Consider the following 15571-nt stretch of genomic DNA (forward strand, 5'->3'; position numbering starts at 1 on the left):
TCGGCTTTTTGACGATACTCCATTCAAAGTTTGGAGCCTTTCCATAAGCGATCTTCAGGACATAGAGGCATTAAATCAATATTCTCACATCATTTTTACAAGTCTAATTTGAATACTAACTAAGATTATAACGTACCAATGTCAATTTAATCGAATTACCGATTGGAGAACTTATTTTAATTTGTCTTTGAAGGATATTTCTAGTTAAAAGTATCGTGCTCTATGGTAGTGAAGTGTGGCCTTTGACGAAAAGAACGCAAGAAATGTTGAGGGCAACTGAAATGGATTTTTGGCGGCGATCTGCCGGCATTTCGAGACGGGACCGTGTCCGTAATGAGAGAATTCGCCAGGTGATGAAGGTTGAGAAAGATATCGTGCACGACGTCATGTCCAGGCAGTTATGCTGGTATGGACATGTGCAAAGAATGTCGGAGGAGAGGTTGCCCAAACAAGTTTTGGATTGGGTACCACCTGGGAAGAGGCGACGGGGACGTCCCGTAAAGGGTTGGCGGCAGGGCGTTGACAAAGAGATGTTGCGGTGTCAGTTGCCCGATAACCTCTGGGAAGACAGGCATATGTGGCGCTTGGGTGTCGTAGAACGCCAGAGTGCGTTATAAAGCGACTTTATATATATATATATGAGCTATTGTTTACTTCGTGCATCCATAGTTTTCTTTCAAACTATTAGACTGATGCTTTTATCGACTCTATATATGCACGCAACAGCGATGTGCTTAGAAATGTATGCATTTGCAGACTGCATGGATAAAAATAGCCACAACTTCATTGAAAAATCTCTAGGTTTAAAAACCAGTGAGGCTGCATGTTAATTTTACACCATTACCCACGATAGATGATGGAAGATCTCGAATATCCATCATTAACGTCAGGATATTCAAATGAGATTTGATGTCCGCTGATCAGCTGATTGTAAGCTGGAGACCGAACCGGCATGGGTATCAACCTTTTCCTCAATTCTTTCGCAGAAACAGCAACTTGTCCCTTTGCATCCAACGCAATTCAATTTGTGCACTACCTGTCGAGTTACTGGCTATATTTCTCGTCTGGCGCCATGACAGATGACTCCGGACAATTATCACAAGACTCTTACACAATGAAGAAACCGATGACAGAATGTGAAAATGAAATCCGGAGAATCCATAGCGGCAGGAATTATAAACTTGGCGAGGCTGAACTTTCTTTTACGCATCGTGAAGTCACATCTCATCGCATCGTTGAATTTTCTCGAGGGGCTTATGTCTATTTTTTGAGTTATTGCCAATCTCCATCACGCCAAACGAATACCCTCTGTTTACGGTGCAGTTAGAACTTTCAAGTTACCATGTTGGAAGCAGTGACGGCCAAGTCCAAAATGTTTTACTCACTTCCTAGAGGTAGGATGAGAACGCCCACTGGATACAAACATTTGCGGTAAGATGAATCAAACCACAGATGTGAGTTTTTCGGTGTTTTCCTCCGAGGAATGCAACTCTGTCTATCGAGGCAAAAAATTTAACAAAATCCACTCCCAGTTCTGAACTTTAAAGGGGAAGAAACCAGATGAAAATCACTCGAAAAGATGTGCCTCTTTAATACAATACATCCATTCAAAACAATTACTGATTCATGAAAGTCCTTATGTATGTATAAACTGGCAATGAAGCTTTAATAGTGATAAATGTTCTTTCAACAATGCAAATGGACGTCTATCCTGTAACATTACCGGAGTGTTACATATTTATACAGACACTAGCAACAGGTATTACAGGCCCTGTTGTCTAATGGGCCGTCTAGGGGCAAAATACAAGTGATACAAATATGTGTAAATATAACTCGGTATTAGCTTGCTTGCTATCGCAGATTTTCCACCGGTACCTAAATATGTGGAAGAAAAATCTTGAAAATCATAGCGACCAGAATTGAAAGTTGGGTTTCTTAAAGGAATGGGGCGTGTGAGAACTAATAAATCAAAAACTTATTATGAAGTTCTAATGACGACGTTTTAATGTTTCCGACTCCATTTTTGACACCTAGTGGCTTCGATTGCCGATTCTCAGTTCCCAAGAATAAGAGTCTTCACTATTTTTTTACGTTCCTTTTCGTCATTTCTTGTCGATCCACCTTTTCCTTGCTTGTTTTATATTTCCCTCGATTTTTTCAAATTTCTGTGAACGGAAAAGTAAAATTCTAAATGAAATTATTTCCAGCTAATTTTAACGTCGACTGCGAGAAAAATAATTGCACCATTGATATTTCTGGCGCCGCCGTTTATCAATTTCCAAGTTAGTTTTATAAATTAATTTTTAATAGCAAAAAATATGACGAATTTGATCATGATTCTTGATCACTTTAATCCAGTTAAGCGATTGCTAAAATTGGAAAATATGTATTTCAATTGCAAAATCTCCGATCAGGTTTTATTCTTTCAAAATATAACTTATTACATCCCCTTGAAAGTTCTTTATGGTCTTCTTAAATGAGTGAAGAAATGTACAAAAGATGTCAAGCAAAATTGCTGCTTTATCATCATTTAAAAAATAAAACATGAGCAGAGATTCGCAATTAGAGCTGCGTATTTTTCGACTTTAGCCATCGATAGATGTAGATCGTCGCTTCCCCTGGACATAAAACGCTACTGTTGGCAACGTTGCGAGCCGATAAATCGATGGCGAGATGAAAAAAGATGGGGTCCTACACGGCGCACCCACAGTCCGTACTCGGGGGCGATCTGCGCGTGCCTTTTGCGGGGGGTGCAGGCGTGAGTGGGGGGAGGGCGAAATGACACTTGGCTCCACTTATCCGTTTCGAAAACTGTCGCCGCACCACGTTTACGCGTCGCCGTATCCTCCGCCCCAGCATCCACGGCCCACCGCCTGCCGCGTCGCCCGATCGAGTTTTATTTGCACCCATTTCAACCAAATCTCCATTGGAAATTTAAAGGAAAAACCGCGTGATATTAACGAATATTGAAGAGATAATGTCTGAGTAATTTTTTGAAACAGGGTTACCGCAGTCAGGGAATACCGAGAAAACCGGGAAATTTCAGGGAATTTCAAAAAGGCAGGAAAAACCTGGAAATGTCAGGGAAAATGACGCGAATGTCACGAATTGTCAAGTCACCTTTATTTGCTATCTCGAGTGGGTTGGACGTTTCGAACAACGAATTTTGCCCGAAAACTATTTCTAACCATGTAACTTTAAAAATTTGGTATTTGTTCAATTGTCAGGGAATTTCACCAAAACGTGTCAGGGAAATCAGGAAAATGTCAGGGAATATCTCATTTTCCAAATTCTGCGGCAATCCTTTAGAAAACTGTATGCTCCAACTGATCTTCATTTTTCAATACAGAACTACTACTTTGGGCTATTTTTAGAAACAACGTATTATGCCAGTAGTTTCCGTTTGCAGATTGGCGCTTTTGCCGAAGAGCCAGAAATAGTAATTCCATATTGCAAAATGTAGTCCAACTTACAGTCTAGCAGCGGGACTTTTGGTGGAGTCTTTTTTTATACCCATTCGTTTAAGAGAGTCCAGACTCTTAAAAACAATAACAAGAAAAAATACTCTTGATTCAATCGGATTTTTGCTTGAATCAAAAGGAAATTCGCAAAAATTAAGAGGCTTGTTTCTCGATTTAAGCAAAAATCCGATTGAATCAAGGGTATTTTTTCTTGTCATTGTTTTCAAGAGTCTAGACTCTCTAGATCCAAGCTACTTTTTTTAGTGCAAGTTGAATAGAAAGAAACCAAGTCACGTTAAAATCGAAACGAGATAAAGGAATTGGAAGTTTTACTAATCCACAAGACTTAATATCAGAAGTTGGTAATTTTGCCAACATGCGCTCAGAATTTGGTCTGAAACTAAAATCTCAAATTAGAGGATCAATAAAATGAAAATTCCTATCGAACACACGTGTGTTATCAATGATAAACTAGAGAGACTTAAACGAATGGGTATAAAAAAAGACTCCACCAAAAATCCCACTGCTAGACTGTAAGTTGGACTACATTTTGCAATATGGAATTTCTATTTCTGGCTCTTCGGCAAAAGCGCCAATCTGCAAACGGAAACTACTGGCGGAATCAAGAGTATTTTTTCTTGTTAATGTTTTAAAGAGTCTAGATACTACATCAAAGCGACTTTCTTTCCAGTGTGGTTCAGCTCTTGCCCTAACTTGTGACCCATCATGGCAACGCCGCGATCCACCGACTTTCAGCAATTTCTTTCGGTGGTTCGCTCGTTTCCGTCCGACGTCAAATCTGTGAGCGGATTTATATCTGTCGCCGGAGACAATACGAGCCTCGATCCGTCCTCCCACGTTCCTCTCGCGCGTTCTTGTCGTTGCATCCGATCCGCATCCGCGGCAGCGTGCGGAGTTGCGGGCAGCTGTGCAACACCCAGGATTACGTTTTGCATGCACGCCCACCGCTTCTCGTAAATTGGAATCTAATCGAAATAGATTCGTCGCAATGGGAATTGTACCGCGACTCGTGGACATTTAAAGTTCACGAGGCATGAGACCGCGTATTTTCTCAAATAAACTTTTAAACGGTGTCGTGTGTGCAAGACCTTACCATTTTTCCGAGCTCGCCCACCATACTGCCGTAACAAGAAAAGGTGTCGTATGTGCGTTTAAATGTTGCCCAATGGGGGGCCGGTCAAGAATCCGAGGCATTTAGACCAACTTTCCTCTGGTATGGCACTCTTGAGACAACCTTTCACTCCTCCTTTGAAATTGAGTAAGATTGGTTTGACACCCCCTCTTTACAAGAAAACAAGGGAGAAGGCTAGAATATCTATGAGGGGATACTACAGACATGCCAATAAGAGAGGTCGGACAAAATTTGGAAACTTCGAAAGCTTATAACTCCGCTCACACAAAACTTTGAGGTTTTTAAAGCGGTTCGATTGGTTTCCTCGTGAAATTTTCATTTCGAGGCACCCCTCAAAGTTGAAAATTTGACGAATTTAACATCAAAATTCGCAGTTTTAGTTCAAAATTCCATGTCCGACCTCTCTGATTGACTCGATCCACTGAGCGTCGGGTGCATTTCGGTTGCGCCGAGTACCCATTCTCAGCGACTGTTTTCCTTTTGAATGTCTCTTTGCGGAAGCTGGACTAATTTGCCACTTTCGAATTGCGTGTTTCAGCCGTGTGATGAGCCCCGAAGTGGAGATGGGCGGTCAGATCCACCAGCGGACCCAGTCGATGGACTCGATGAGCTCCGGGCACAGCTCGGGCTCCAGCTCCGGGCTCAGTTCACACCTGGACTGCTCCTACGTGAGCGTCAACGCCAGACGAAGAGGCATCACCGTCAAACCCCTCGACGAGCCAGAGGAAGAGAACTCCACCTTTTTCAGGTAACCACCAATCTTTCAACACGGACTAGGAGGCTATATCCCCTGATCGCTTCGCGATCCAACCCACGAAGCGCTTATTGCCTCTGCAAGCCGATTATTGAAATTGATAAACTAAGCTATAGACAAAGAAGACAAAAGGGATGTGGAGCGATCCTATTGGTAAATGCGGGTGGTTGCACTTGCAATGGATAAAAGAGGTAGGCAATAGGCTAACCTCGTGGTCAAATAATATCGCACTGGAAAAAAAAACACATTGGATCTAGAGTCCAGACTCTTAAAAACATCGACAAGAAAAAGTACTCTTGATTCGATCAGAATTTAGCTTACATTAAGAACCAAGCCTCTTAATTTAAGCGGATTTCGTTGTGATTTAAGAAAAAATCCGATTGAATCAAGAGTATTTTTTCTTGTCAATGTTTTTAAGAGTCTGGACTCTAGATCCAATGTGTTTTTTTCCACTGCGGAAAAAATGCCTCCCAGAAAACTCTGCGAATTGCACAATGTCGCTCCCCTAATTTTGCGTGTATGCATTATTTTCAATTGATTTTTCACTTAAGCGTATTTTCGTTGATGATCGGTCGAGCCAAAATGTCGCGGCAATGGCGGCGGGATCATAATCGGGTTTGTAAACAGACTTCCGAAATTGATGCTGGTCGGATACCATCATCTCCATCAGGTCATTTCTAAACCCTACTTTTTGTAGGATTATATTTTGGCTCCAACGTTTGCAAGAATTCCACCTTCTATCTGTCTGGTGAATCACGATGTTGTTCCGAAAAATTATGATCGCGTCAAAACAAAATACGGAACCGCTTGATCCACCCATTTTGGTTCGACCGATCATCAACGAAAATACGCTTCTTATTGTCATTTTCAGATCACTGTATTTTCTAACTTTGCTCATCCGTTGTCAAATTTTTTCGGCACTTGAAGGTTGTTCCACGCCTTGCGCTCACGCAAAATTGATGGCACAGCCCGCACAGCACAGCAACACGCACCTTAAAATTTAGCAATCTTTTAAAATCAGCCTATCGTCTGAAAAACAAAATTGGATGCGGTCTTGTCATGAACTGTGCTGTAATTTTAGGACTCAAATTTCCATTAAACTCAACTTTATTTGTCTTAAGAAATTCCTGCAAGAGTTCGATTCACCGGTCTGGGAAGTTCATCTCTCTGATGGATGGAATATTTAATGATGTACTGTAACTAATGTGATATTTTTTTCTCTCTTTTTATACGACAGGAATGAAAGAGAAACTCCTATTGAGCGAGAAATTCGATTGGCCAGAGAAAGGGAAGAGGAATTGCGAAGAGAGAAAAATAACAATATGAACAATATTATAAAATCCAATGAGAATCCGCCCACTCATGTAAGTATTATTTAATTTAATTAATAAATTTAATCGTCTAATTTAATTTTGCCCCCGATTAGAATATAGCCATTGATAGTTTTATTCTGATGAATATACGTAGATTTTCAAAGATAATAAAATTCATGAGATTATGATTATACTCCCTTATTCACATTCCCCTCCAATGGCAAAGCGTGAATGATCGATTGTCGATTTTTCCCCCATTTGAAGCTATGGTAAAGAATCAATTATTAAGATGTTCGTTGCGAACGCCGTGTTTATCGATCCTTTTCCATAGGTTTAAATGGCAGATCAATCGATATATCGCAAAATACACCACGCCACTGTTCCCTTCCTCTCCACGAAGCAGACATAAATACTACCATAATGCCATTAAGGAACATTCAGTTTTGCTGGTAAAAGTTTTGAAACACGTTCCTCGAATTACGATGTTGCAAACTTCCAAATAATTAATTTATTTACTCAATCAAATTAATTTAATTTTTTTTTATAAAATTAATTACTTTCAACGCAAAATTGGCATCGGGGAGGAGGGTGGCGGTGGCCTCCCCCTTTCATCCCCAATGCTGCATTTGTGGTACTTAGTGTGTACGGGACTCTTTTCGTTTGAATTTTGTTTCTAGTCAGATCAATCATAAATCATAAGTACAATCGCAGGACAATTATTGAGTAATATTATTACATGTATGATGTATTTTTTTTATGTTTTCAGCAGCAAAATAAAACCATGAACTCTACAAACTTTAGTAGCCGAAATAGTATAAACGTAGAGCAAGAATTACTCATCATTAAAGCAGAAGAAAATATTGATGTTCAATCCAAGGTAATTCGTCATTAACATTCTTTATTATCTTCATTTTAACTGATGGCACATATGTAATTTCTAAACTGACAATGAGCTAGATTGTAGTCGCTACTTGCAAAGTTTAGTCCAATTAGATCACTGTGCGTGTACCTGGTTGGCTTGTAGCCTATGCAGCAAAATTGAAGGCGAGTTTTAAACGTGCGATATCAACATTCACCACAGAAGGATTTGCAACCTATTCTACTCGAGATGCATTGAGCTAAAGGAATCTGGCAGAAAAATGGAAATGGACCGATTATTTTCCAAATCACGTAAGCGCCAATCTCTATTTTGGCGGTACAGGGTTTGTTTTACCGATTATTTTCCAAATCACGTAAGCGCCAATCTCTATTTTGGCGGTACAGGGTTTGTTTTTTCTTTGTTTCCTCTGGTATAATAAATCATGTCTGATTTCAAAATAGCCTTTTTAATGAAGATACATTTTTTTGGAATTCGAAGGTTTTCAACAAAGCGAATAAAACGGGTTTTCTTGTTTTTCTCGCATTCGCAATTGGACCGAGTTTAACAGAAAGGAACCTAGCCACATCAGCTATTGCCAAGTTCAACTGGGCAATTCAATTTTTTACGAGAAAACGTTTGTTCTGATTTCTTTAAAAATTTTAATGAATTTGCTTCGTACCATGGAGAATTTTCATTGAAATTTGCACGAAAATCTGCACCACCGTTTTCATGTAAAAAATTAAATTGCCCAATTAAATGTGGCAATAGCTGATATGCCTTGGTTCCTTTCTGTTTAACGCGGTCCAATTTTGGCACTTACGTGATTTTTTTTTTCTTTTTTTCTTTTAATGCTTTATTAGATACTTAGAGATACATAGACATATTAGAGATGGTACAAATTAAATACATGATTGATCTTAAGATTAAAAGAACTAATCTAGTGAAGCCCCGGAACTGCCTGTGGGCATTACATCGGGGGACTTACGTGATTTGGAAAATTATCGGCTCACATGAGGTCGCTTTCAATGACTTTCCGGCGACATGCGACTACATGTTCTTGTGCAGTAACTCATGTATGCTCCCATTTTCGTTGCAGGTTAACCAACTTAACAGCTTGAGCCAAAGAAGTAAGTCAAACGACAAGAAGCCGGCGCCACTGCAGCTGAAGAAGCACCTATCGAAGAGCGTCGTGAACCTGAGCTGTGCAAAAGAACTCGAGAGCGAGCTGACCGTGCCATCATCGACGAGCCCCGCCGCCCCCAACTCCCACTTCAAGAAGTTCGTCGGCGCCCCCGCCACCCAGAAGCGCGGGCTCATGAAAAGGTTCCTGGAATCGCGAGGCAAACTCGGCTCCACTTTCACCCTCAACGCCCCCGCTCTGAATAGTGAACCAATCAAAAAACTCTCCACCTTCAGTAGTCCCAACTCTAATCAAAACTGTGTCTCTGTAGTCAATGCGCCACCTCGCAAACATTATGTTAAGAAAATTCAGGTAAGTTTCCCAACACTTCAAAGACAAACCGAACTTCAATAATTAATATGTTGAAAATATTATTTAGGCTAGTGAGCCTTTGATTTTGTTTTAAATTTTTTTAGTCTAAAAAATTTTTATGTGGAAGGAAATGAATAAAATCAAGGTTGTTATAGGTAGAATCTGGGTTCGGTTAAACTTTTTAAGCTTATCATACCGAAGCTGGGTTTTTGTATCTAGAGAAAAACAGGAGGTGTTTTTGCATCTTGAGGTTTGTTTACCTTGTGACGTAGGTAGGTCGGTACAACCTGGCCAGCGAAATCCGGAATTCGAAGTATGAAAAACGGACCATAATGTCCCATTTTTTTTTTTTTTTTTTTTGCTTAAATCAACTCATGATATAATTTCAAGCACGTTTTATGGAATGACTTTTTTCATAAATTACACCGTCTCCAAGAAAATAAATCTATGATAAAAGTCGTTGTGCCGACCTACGTCATCGGAAAAATTCCAAGATGCCCGAAATGCAAACACCTCCTTTTTTTCTCTATGAAAGGCACGCACTTTTCCAACATTTTTTGGTTCCTTCCCTGGTAAAAATTGGCAGTAGAATCTGTGTTCCAAAATACCATAGACCGACAGCCGGCTGTAAGATTTCCAATAGCTTCTGTAGCCGGCAACACGACTTCTTATGGCCTTTTATAGCCGATGGCGATTAAGCAACAGCCGGGCGATAAAGTGTATGCTAAACGTTACTAATTTCTTGTCTAGGACTTAGTGAGTTTTTGAACTACCGCTCTCTTTTTGGGCCGTAGTATCTTGATTTATTTTGCGAGGAAAGCTCCGTACTTTTGAAGTACGCCTGCCATTCCTAATATGTTGGAGCGCCTTCAATTTCGTATGATACTGTGCAATACCTCTAGTGTGAAATAGTTACTTCAAGCGCCGTGGTACGCTGCGGCGCGGCGCGGCGGGCGGGCAGCCAGATCGAAACGCGCATTGGCGCCTACAAACCTAACAGGGATACTTCACGCATCGCACAATGCGTGAAGTATCCCTGTTAGGTTTGTAGGCGCCAGTGCGCCGCCGCTCCGCTTTGTGTTAGGCTCTAATATTTAATCTCTGCAGTCAGCGTTTTTCAACTCATGACTTTGAAATGTTTGCACACTCTGTATGGATTATTCTCATTTTAATTGATGAAAAAAAATAATGTGCGTTTTATAAATATTAAGGTGATTCCGCACAAACTTAAGGATTTACAAAGCACACGAATTTCTACACAATTTCTTATAGCCTTTCATAGCCGATGACGATAGAGCTATAGCCAGGTGATAAACTGCATAGCCCGGTGACAAGAACCATAGCGCGGCTGTATAATTTTTAATCGCTTCGTACAGCCCGGCTGTATGATTTCTTTCGCTTTCTACAGCCAGCTATATGATTTTCCATCGCCTTCGAATGCTGGTTATAAGAACTCCCATGGTATGTTGAAACGTAGCTCCTATCGCCAATTTTTACCAGGGTTCTCCCCCCCTCCCCCATTAAAACGTTGCTTATCGTAACTATCTGATTGTAGCGTAACTGATCCCCAAAGGTGGGGGACAGAGCCGGAGATCCGCCTACAAAATAAGCTTTCTAAATTGACGTGGAGGCTCGGAAAAAAATAAAATTTTATGGGTAATTGATTCCAAGGAATCCAAAGTTGAGCGTCCTGTCGTCCTGATGGGGCACAGAGGGAATTACCATGCGTGCCGGCTTTATTGCGATCAGTTATTCGTCTCCAAAAACCTGGATAGACTAAGTGAGTTGCTTAGGAGCCGTTGCAGTTTATCATTCCAGGGTATTCGCATTACAATCAATTCTCCTTCAAAACTCTGGCACGCAAAGTGAGCGACCCAGAAGCCCTAATAGTACCGACGCGATACTGACTTTCCTAGGCCCTCAAAAAATAAATAAATAAATAAATAAATACATGTACCTGCAAGCTAGCGTCTTCAAATATTAAACGCTGTACACGGATAAAAATATTTCCCATCGATAAGGATTTTTTAATAAATGTTCAATTTTTGTTTCAGAACAAAGAAGAAAATAGTAGCATTGGAACTAGGCCTGGTTACAAGTCGGCAGAAGAAAAAATTCAAAATGAATTGATGGAAATGAGAAGACGAGAGGAAGAGCTGAGGTAAGTTGGCACTGGCACAGTGACACGGATAATATTGTGTCATGAAGATTTAAATTTAGTTTCGACACATCTACAATTGATTTGACTTTTACCGTTCTTACTCAAGGAGCAGTACCCTTTAAAAAGCTTTTAGAAATACTGATAAATTTTAAATGCCATCTCTTCAAAAAAATCGTAGAAATTTTACTAACTATAAGTCAGTAAGCTTCTCTTGGTTTTTTTAATTCGACTTTTTAGTTTGATTGATTGATTGATTGATTGATTGATTGATTGATTGATTGATTGATTGATTATATTTTTTTTAATGAGATTTATTCGGGTTTAACTACAATTAGCATAAACGTTTAATTTACATAAAAGTATTACAAATTGTAGCAAAGGTAAGAGTATATTTCCTCGTTCCCTAGTGGTCAGAAGAAAAAACAAAATTATTGTCTTATAATCTAAATTTGTGTGCATACTCGCTGTCAAACAGGTGTTGACACACCGGAACTGCCATTTGGCGTTACTTCGGTATTTTTAGTTTGATACACTATCTAATTTTTGTACCCTCTGATTTTCCTATTTTTTTTTTCCAGACGACAGAGAGCATTCTCTTTGGCTAGATCACAACCAAATTTATTAAGTCTAATTGACGGTGAGGGGGAAATTGTAGATAACGAAAAAGAAAAAGATATTGAAATCCTAGACAGACTGCCACCAATGTCCAAACTCCGCACCGCTTTGAGCAATCCCAATCTCCTTGATGTTGATGAAAAGGTATGTACTCCGAAAACTCTTGTCTTTTTGATTGAAGAATATCCTCCAACCATCTCTTTTTTGATAATATAGGATCAAATTGAACACATCATTCTTCACGAATGAAAAATATTTTTCATTGGTAAAAACCATCCATACATTTTTATGTATTCTGTGCAAGTCCATCTCAACTGTATCCTTTCACAGTGGATGAAAAAGAAAATTTCAAAACCCAAATTATTTTCTTACGCTGTGTTCGAGAGAGAAAAACTTTAGAAGTTTCTAGTAGTGTATTGGGTTTGGTTTTTAACTAATTAGTCTCTCATGATTTGCATTTTTCCAATTGAAAATAAAAATTTCAACACATAATCTTTTAAATTTACAAATACAGAGTGTTTTGAGATATCTTTAATGAATGAAGACTTCGTATCATCAAAAATGACAGTTTTGAGAAAAGTGATGAATTTATGTTTGCATGATTGCAATGCATACGATTATGTTACTTATCTTTTAATTAGCTTTAACTGTTACTTAAACTAACTTTTAACTGTTACTTTAATTAACTTGTTTAAGTGTCTTTTTAATTAACTGTTACTTAACTTTTAATTTTTATTTTTCATTTTCCTTTCAGCCCGTGCAGAAAAAAATTCAGCAGCGGAAGAAAAGTGCTTTGATAACTGAATGGGAGAATCGAATCCAGAAAAATATAGAATAAGTAACACATCAACTACTCTTTGGTGTATGCTCTTTGTCAGGATATACTTTAACTTCTAAGTGGACCAAAAATATTTACATAGTGTGATTTTTCGAATAGCATAACTGCATTGTGAATACATAAAAAAGGTGCCCGCATAGGTATTACAGCTTAACTGCTGTCATTGTTGGGACAAAAGAAGAGGCGCTCATTAAATTTAAGAGAAATAGTACCCTAATAATCCTAAACTTACTGCATCCTATAATTGTCTATCAGCAAAGGTAAAGCAGTGCATATAATTTAGTTCTTGTATTTCTAAAACTGCAGGTGCCTTTTTTTCTGTGGAACTTGTTTGTATGTTTCATATTACTTAATTTTTTTATGATCAATTTATTTATAAGGAGTGGCATCTCATGCCTGATTTTTGCATTTAAATTCACTCCCGGTGTAACTGAAAAAATCACTGAAAAAGCGTATCTTTCGAGAAAGACCATAATCAAAATACTAAGTCAATCGTACGACTTAGATTCTCTTCCTTCCTAAGTCCTTTTGGATTTCAAACGCAATTTTATTTTTTTATACTGTTTTATATTGTTTTTTATTTGTAAGTAATTTTTAGATTATATCCTTTTAAATTACCGGTAAGTTTTAACTACCTATCCGTATCAAAGATTCATTGAAAAGCATCTTAAATGGACCAGTAGCTCATAATTAGTAATAATTCAAGGTCAAAGGTGCCTTTACTCTCAAATATTTTTCATAAAAACAACTTAGAAATTGTATGTTGTTTCACCTCTCATTTTACCCAACCCATTTTTGTTCTTCAAAATTTTCCGATTTTATGAATAATCTTTATTTGGGACACAGATTTTTCATGGGAAATGTTTCGCTAAGGAGTAAAAAAGAAATCTACTTTTGAGACTACTTATTACCTGGTTGCATTTTTATAATTAAATTTTCTTATGAACTGGAAAGTTGAGCTGTGATTTTAGTCATTTTAAGTCATACTTGGGTCTAAATTTTAATCTCTTCCCTACATTTGTTGAGTCAAGGTTGATAATTAGGACACTTTAATTTGGCTCTATTACACTATAAGTAAGGCATAAATCTAGATACTTTTTTTTTTTCAAGAGAAATTGGAAATGAGATGTGAGCATTAGAAAGAGACGACTCGAATTGTGCTCAATCTAACTATGACTTTTTTGTCTTGTTCAAAAGGCAAATCATTAGAACTAATCATCTACTTGCCTAAGTAAAAATAACTCTTTTGAATTTCCTATTTATTTGTCTTCTTCTCTGAAGAGACGATGAAGGGAAACGAATCATAGTTCCCAGTACCTCAAAAGTTCACTGCATCTTAGCCATGAAACTCTGGGCCATCTCACCTTGATTTATTAACAAAACTGAAACAAGTATTTTCAGTGGAATTGCATGAATATTTTTTGAAAATATGCTACATTTGTACATTTTTAAAACATTAAAATATATTTTGTTGAGAAATAAATTTCTTTGTATTTGTAATGTGACTTCCATTTTTTGCATCTTGATTTGATCATTGCAACCTTCAGTTAAGGAACCATATATGACTTCCATTTTTTGCCTCTTGATTTGATCATTGCAACCTTCAGTTAAGGAACCATTTATCAAATAGGTACACATGTAATTCTAAACTTTGAATTTTTCAACCTCTCCCCCTCATAACACTTTTTTGACACACACCACACCACACCAGTGGTGAGGCGTGAATAATCGATTATCGATATTTCTCCATCTGAAACGATGGAAAAGGATCAATTATTAAGGTGTTCGTTGCGAACACCCTGTATATCGATCCTTCTTTATAGGTTTAAATGGCAGATCAATCGCAAAGCACTTCACGCCACTGTTTTTGACATATGTCATCCTTCAAATAAAAGAAAACAGGAACAGGAAAAATGCAACACCCTCGCCCAAAATAAATAGTTTTTCGGTTCCACTATTGATATGCACATTGATTATTGTGCTGGAGGATTCAAAACAAAAATAAAAACGAGGCTCATTATGTTAACAAAACTTTTTTTCCTTTTTTTGAAATTTGTGATTCCAAATAACAAAATAAAACAATAAGACACACAAAATAAAGAACAGAGATTTAAAACAATATTTCCCTAGGATTTGTAATGGATAGGTAGGTAAATTAATGTATGGTACACATATTAGGCATTGAAACAGATGATAAATAAGATTAGGGGATCAAATCGATGATTATTTAATTACTTTATTGTATTATTATGATAATTAACTTAAAATTTTTTATTCATTTACTTTATAACACATTCAAATTTGGGTTCAGGAGTGACACAGTAAAGACAGAATTCAGCATCAATCTCCTGACCATAAGGGTGAAAGATATCCTGCCTCCGATATTTCTTGCCCTTGCTTAATTTCTGAAAAAAAAAAACATTTTAAAACCTAAAATACACACTTCCAGAACTCAAGCATTTGTAAAAAGTATGGATTGGTTATCCTTCACGGAGTACGGTATTTGCAAAGAGATGAAAGGCCAGCCTCTGTCTTCGGTGCGTCACTCAGTAACATGTGACTGAAGTTAACATTCATAAAAAGGAATCTTTGTTAGTTCCTTTTCCTGGATAACTTACAGGATAAACTCTAGAAATAGATAACAGTTATAACATAAATGATGAAAACCAAGGGCATAGCTTGAGTATGAAAATACGAAGTGGCGGCTTTAGGATAGAGGAACAACGACTTGAACATAAGAGACAGGGAAGTACCCCGTTCGCCCATTCAAACTTCCTTCGTACCAGTTTTCGTCTATTCTGTTTAGCAAAGTTATTGTGTCTCCTTCCTGTTGACAAATACATACAACATTTCTATTATTCATCAAATTATTTATAAAGAAAAAAAAACCTTAAACCGGAAAAACTAAAAAAAAATTGCAGCAAC

The 15571-nt window shown here is 38.0% G+C and overlaps 2 protein-coding genes across 19 annotated transcripts in view; one reads left to right on the top strand and one right to left on the bottom strand.

Annotated features, from left to right (window-relative positions):
- mdu (mitotic spindle positioning protein meduse) overlaps positions 1-14146 on the top strand; it is a 234064-nt gene extending 219918 nt beyond the window's left edge. For 8 of the 9 annotated variants that reach the window (XM_072299387.1, XM_072299379.1, XM_072299381.1 and 5 more), the window contains 7 exons: positions 5153-5362; positions 6606-6732; positions 7448-7558; positions 8637-9032; positions 11087-11193; positions 11772-11952; positions 12563-14146. In XM_072299387.1, the coding sequence (XP_072155488.1) occupies positions 5153-5362; positions 6606-6732; positions 7448-7558; positions 8637-9032; positions 11087-11193; positions 11772-11952; positions 12563-12646 (1216 nt within the window). In that variant the 3' untranslated portion in view covers positions 12647-14146. The remainder of the gene's footprint in view (positions 1-5152; positions 5363-6605; positions 6733-7447; positions 7559-8636; positions 9033-11086; positions 11194-11771; positions 11953-12562) is intronic. The other variant, XM_072299380.1, reaches the window with a different exon arrangement.
- A 517-nt stretch (positions 14147-14663) lies between these two features.
- The window catches only part of EndoA (SH3 domain containing GRB2 like, endophilin-A), a 51693-nt gene continuing 50785 nt past the window's right edge, over positions 14664-15571 (bottom strand). For all 10 annotated transcript variants that reach the window (XM_019047376.2, XM_019047378.2, XM_072299389.1 and 7 more), the window contains one exon: positions 14664-15473. In XM_019047376.2, coding sequence (XP_018902921.1) covers positions 15354-15473 — 120 coding nt within the window. In that variant the 3' untranslated portion in view covers positions 14664-15353. The remainder of the gene's footprint in view (positions 15474-15571) is intronic.

Source organism: Bemisia tabaci, chromosome 4 (assembly GCF_918797505.1).
Source record: "Bemisia tabaci chromosome 4, PGI_BMITA_v3".
Lineage (NCBI taxonomy): Eukaryota > Metazoa > Arthropoda > Insecta > Hemiptera > Aleyrodidae > Bemisia > Bemisia tabaci.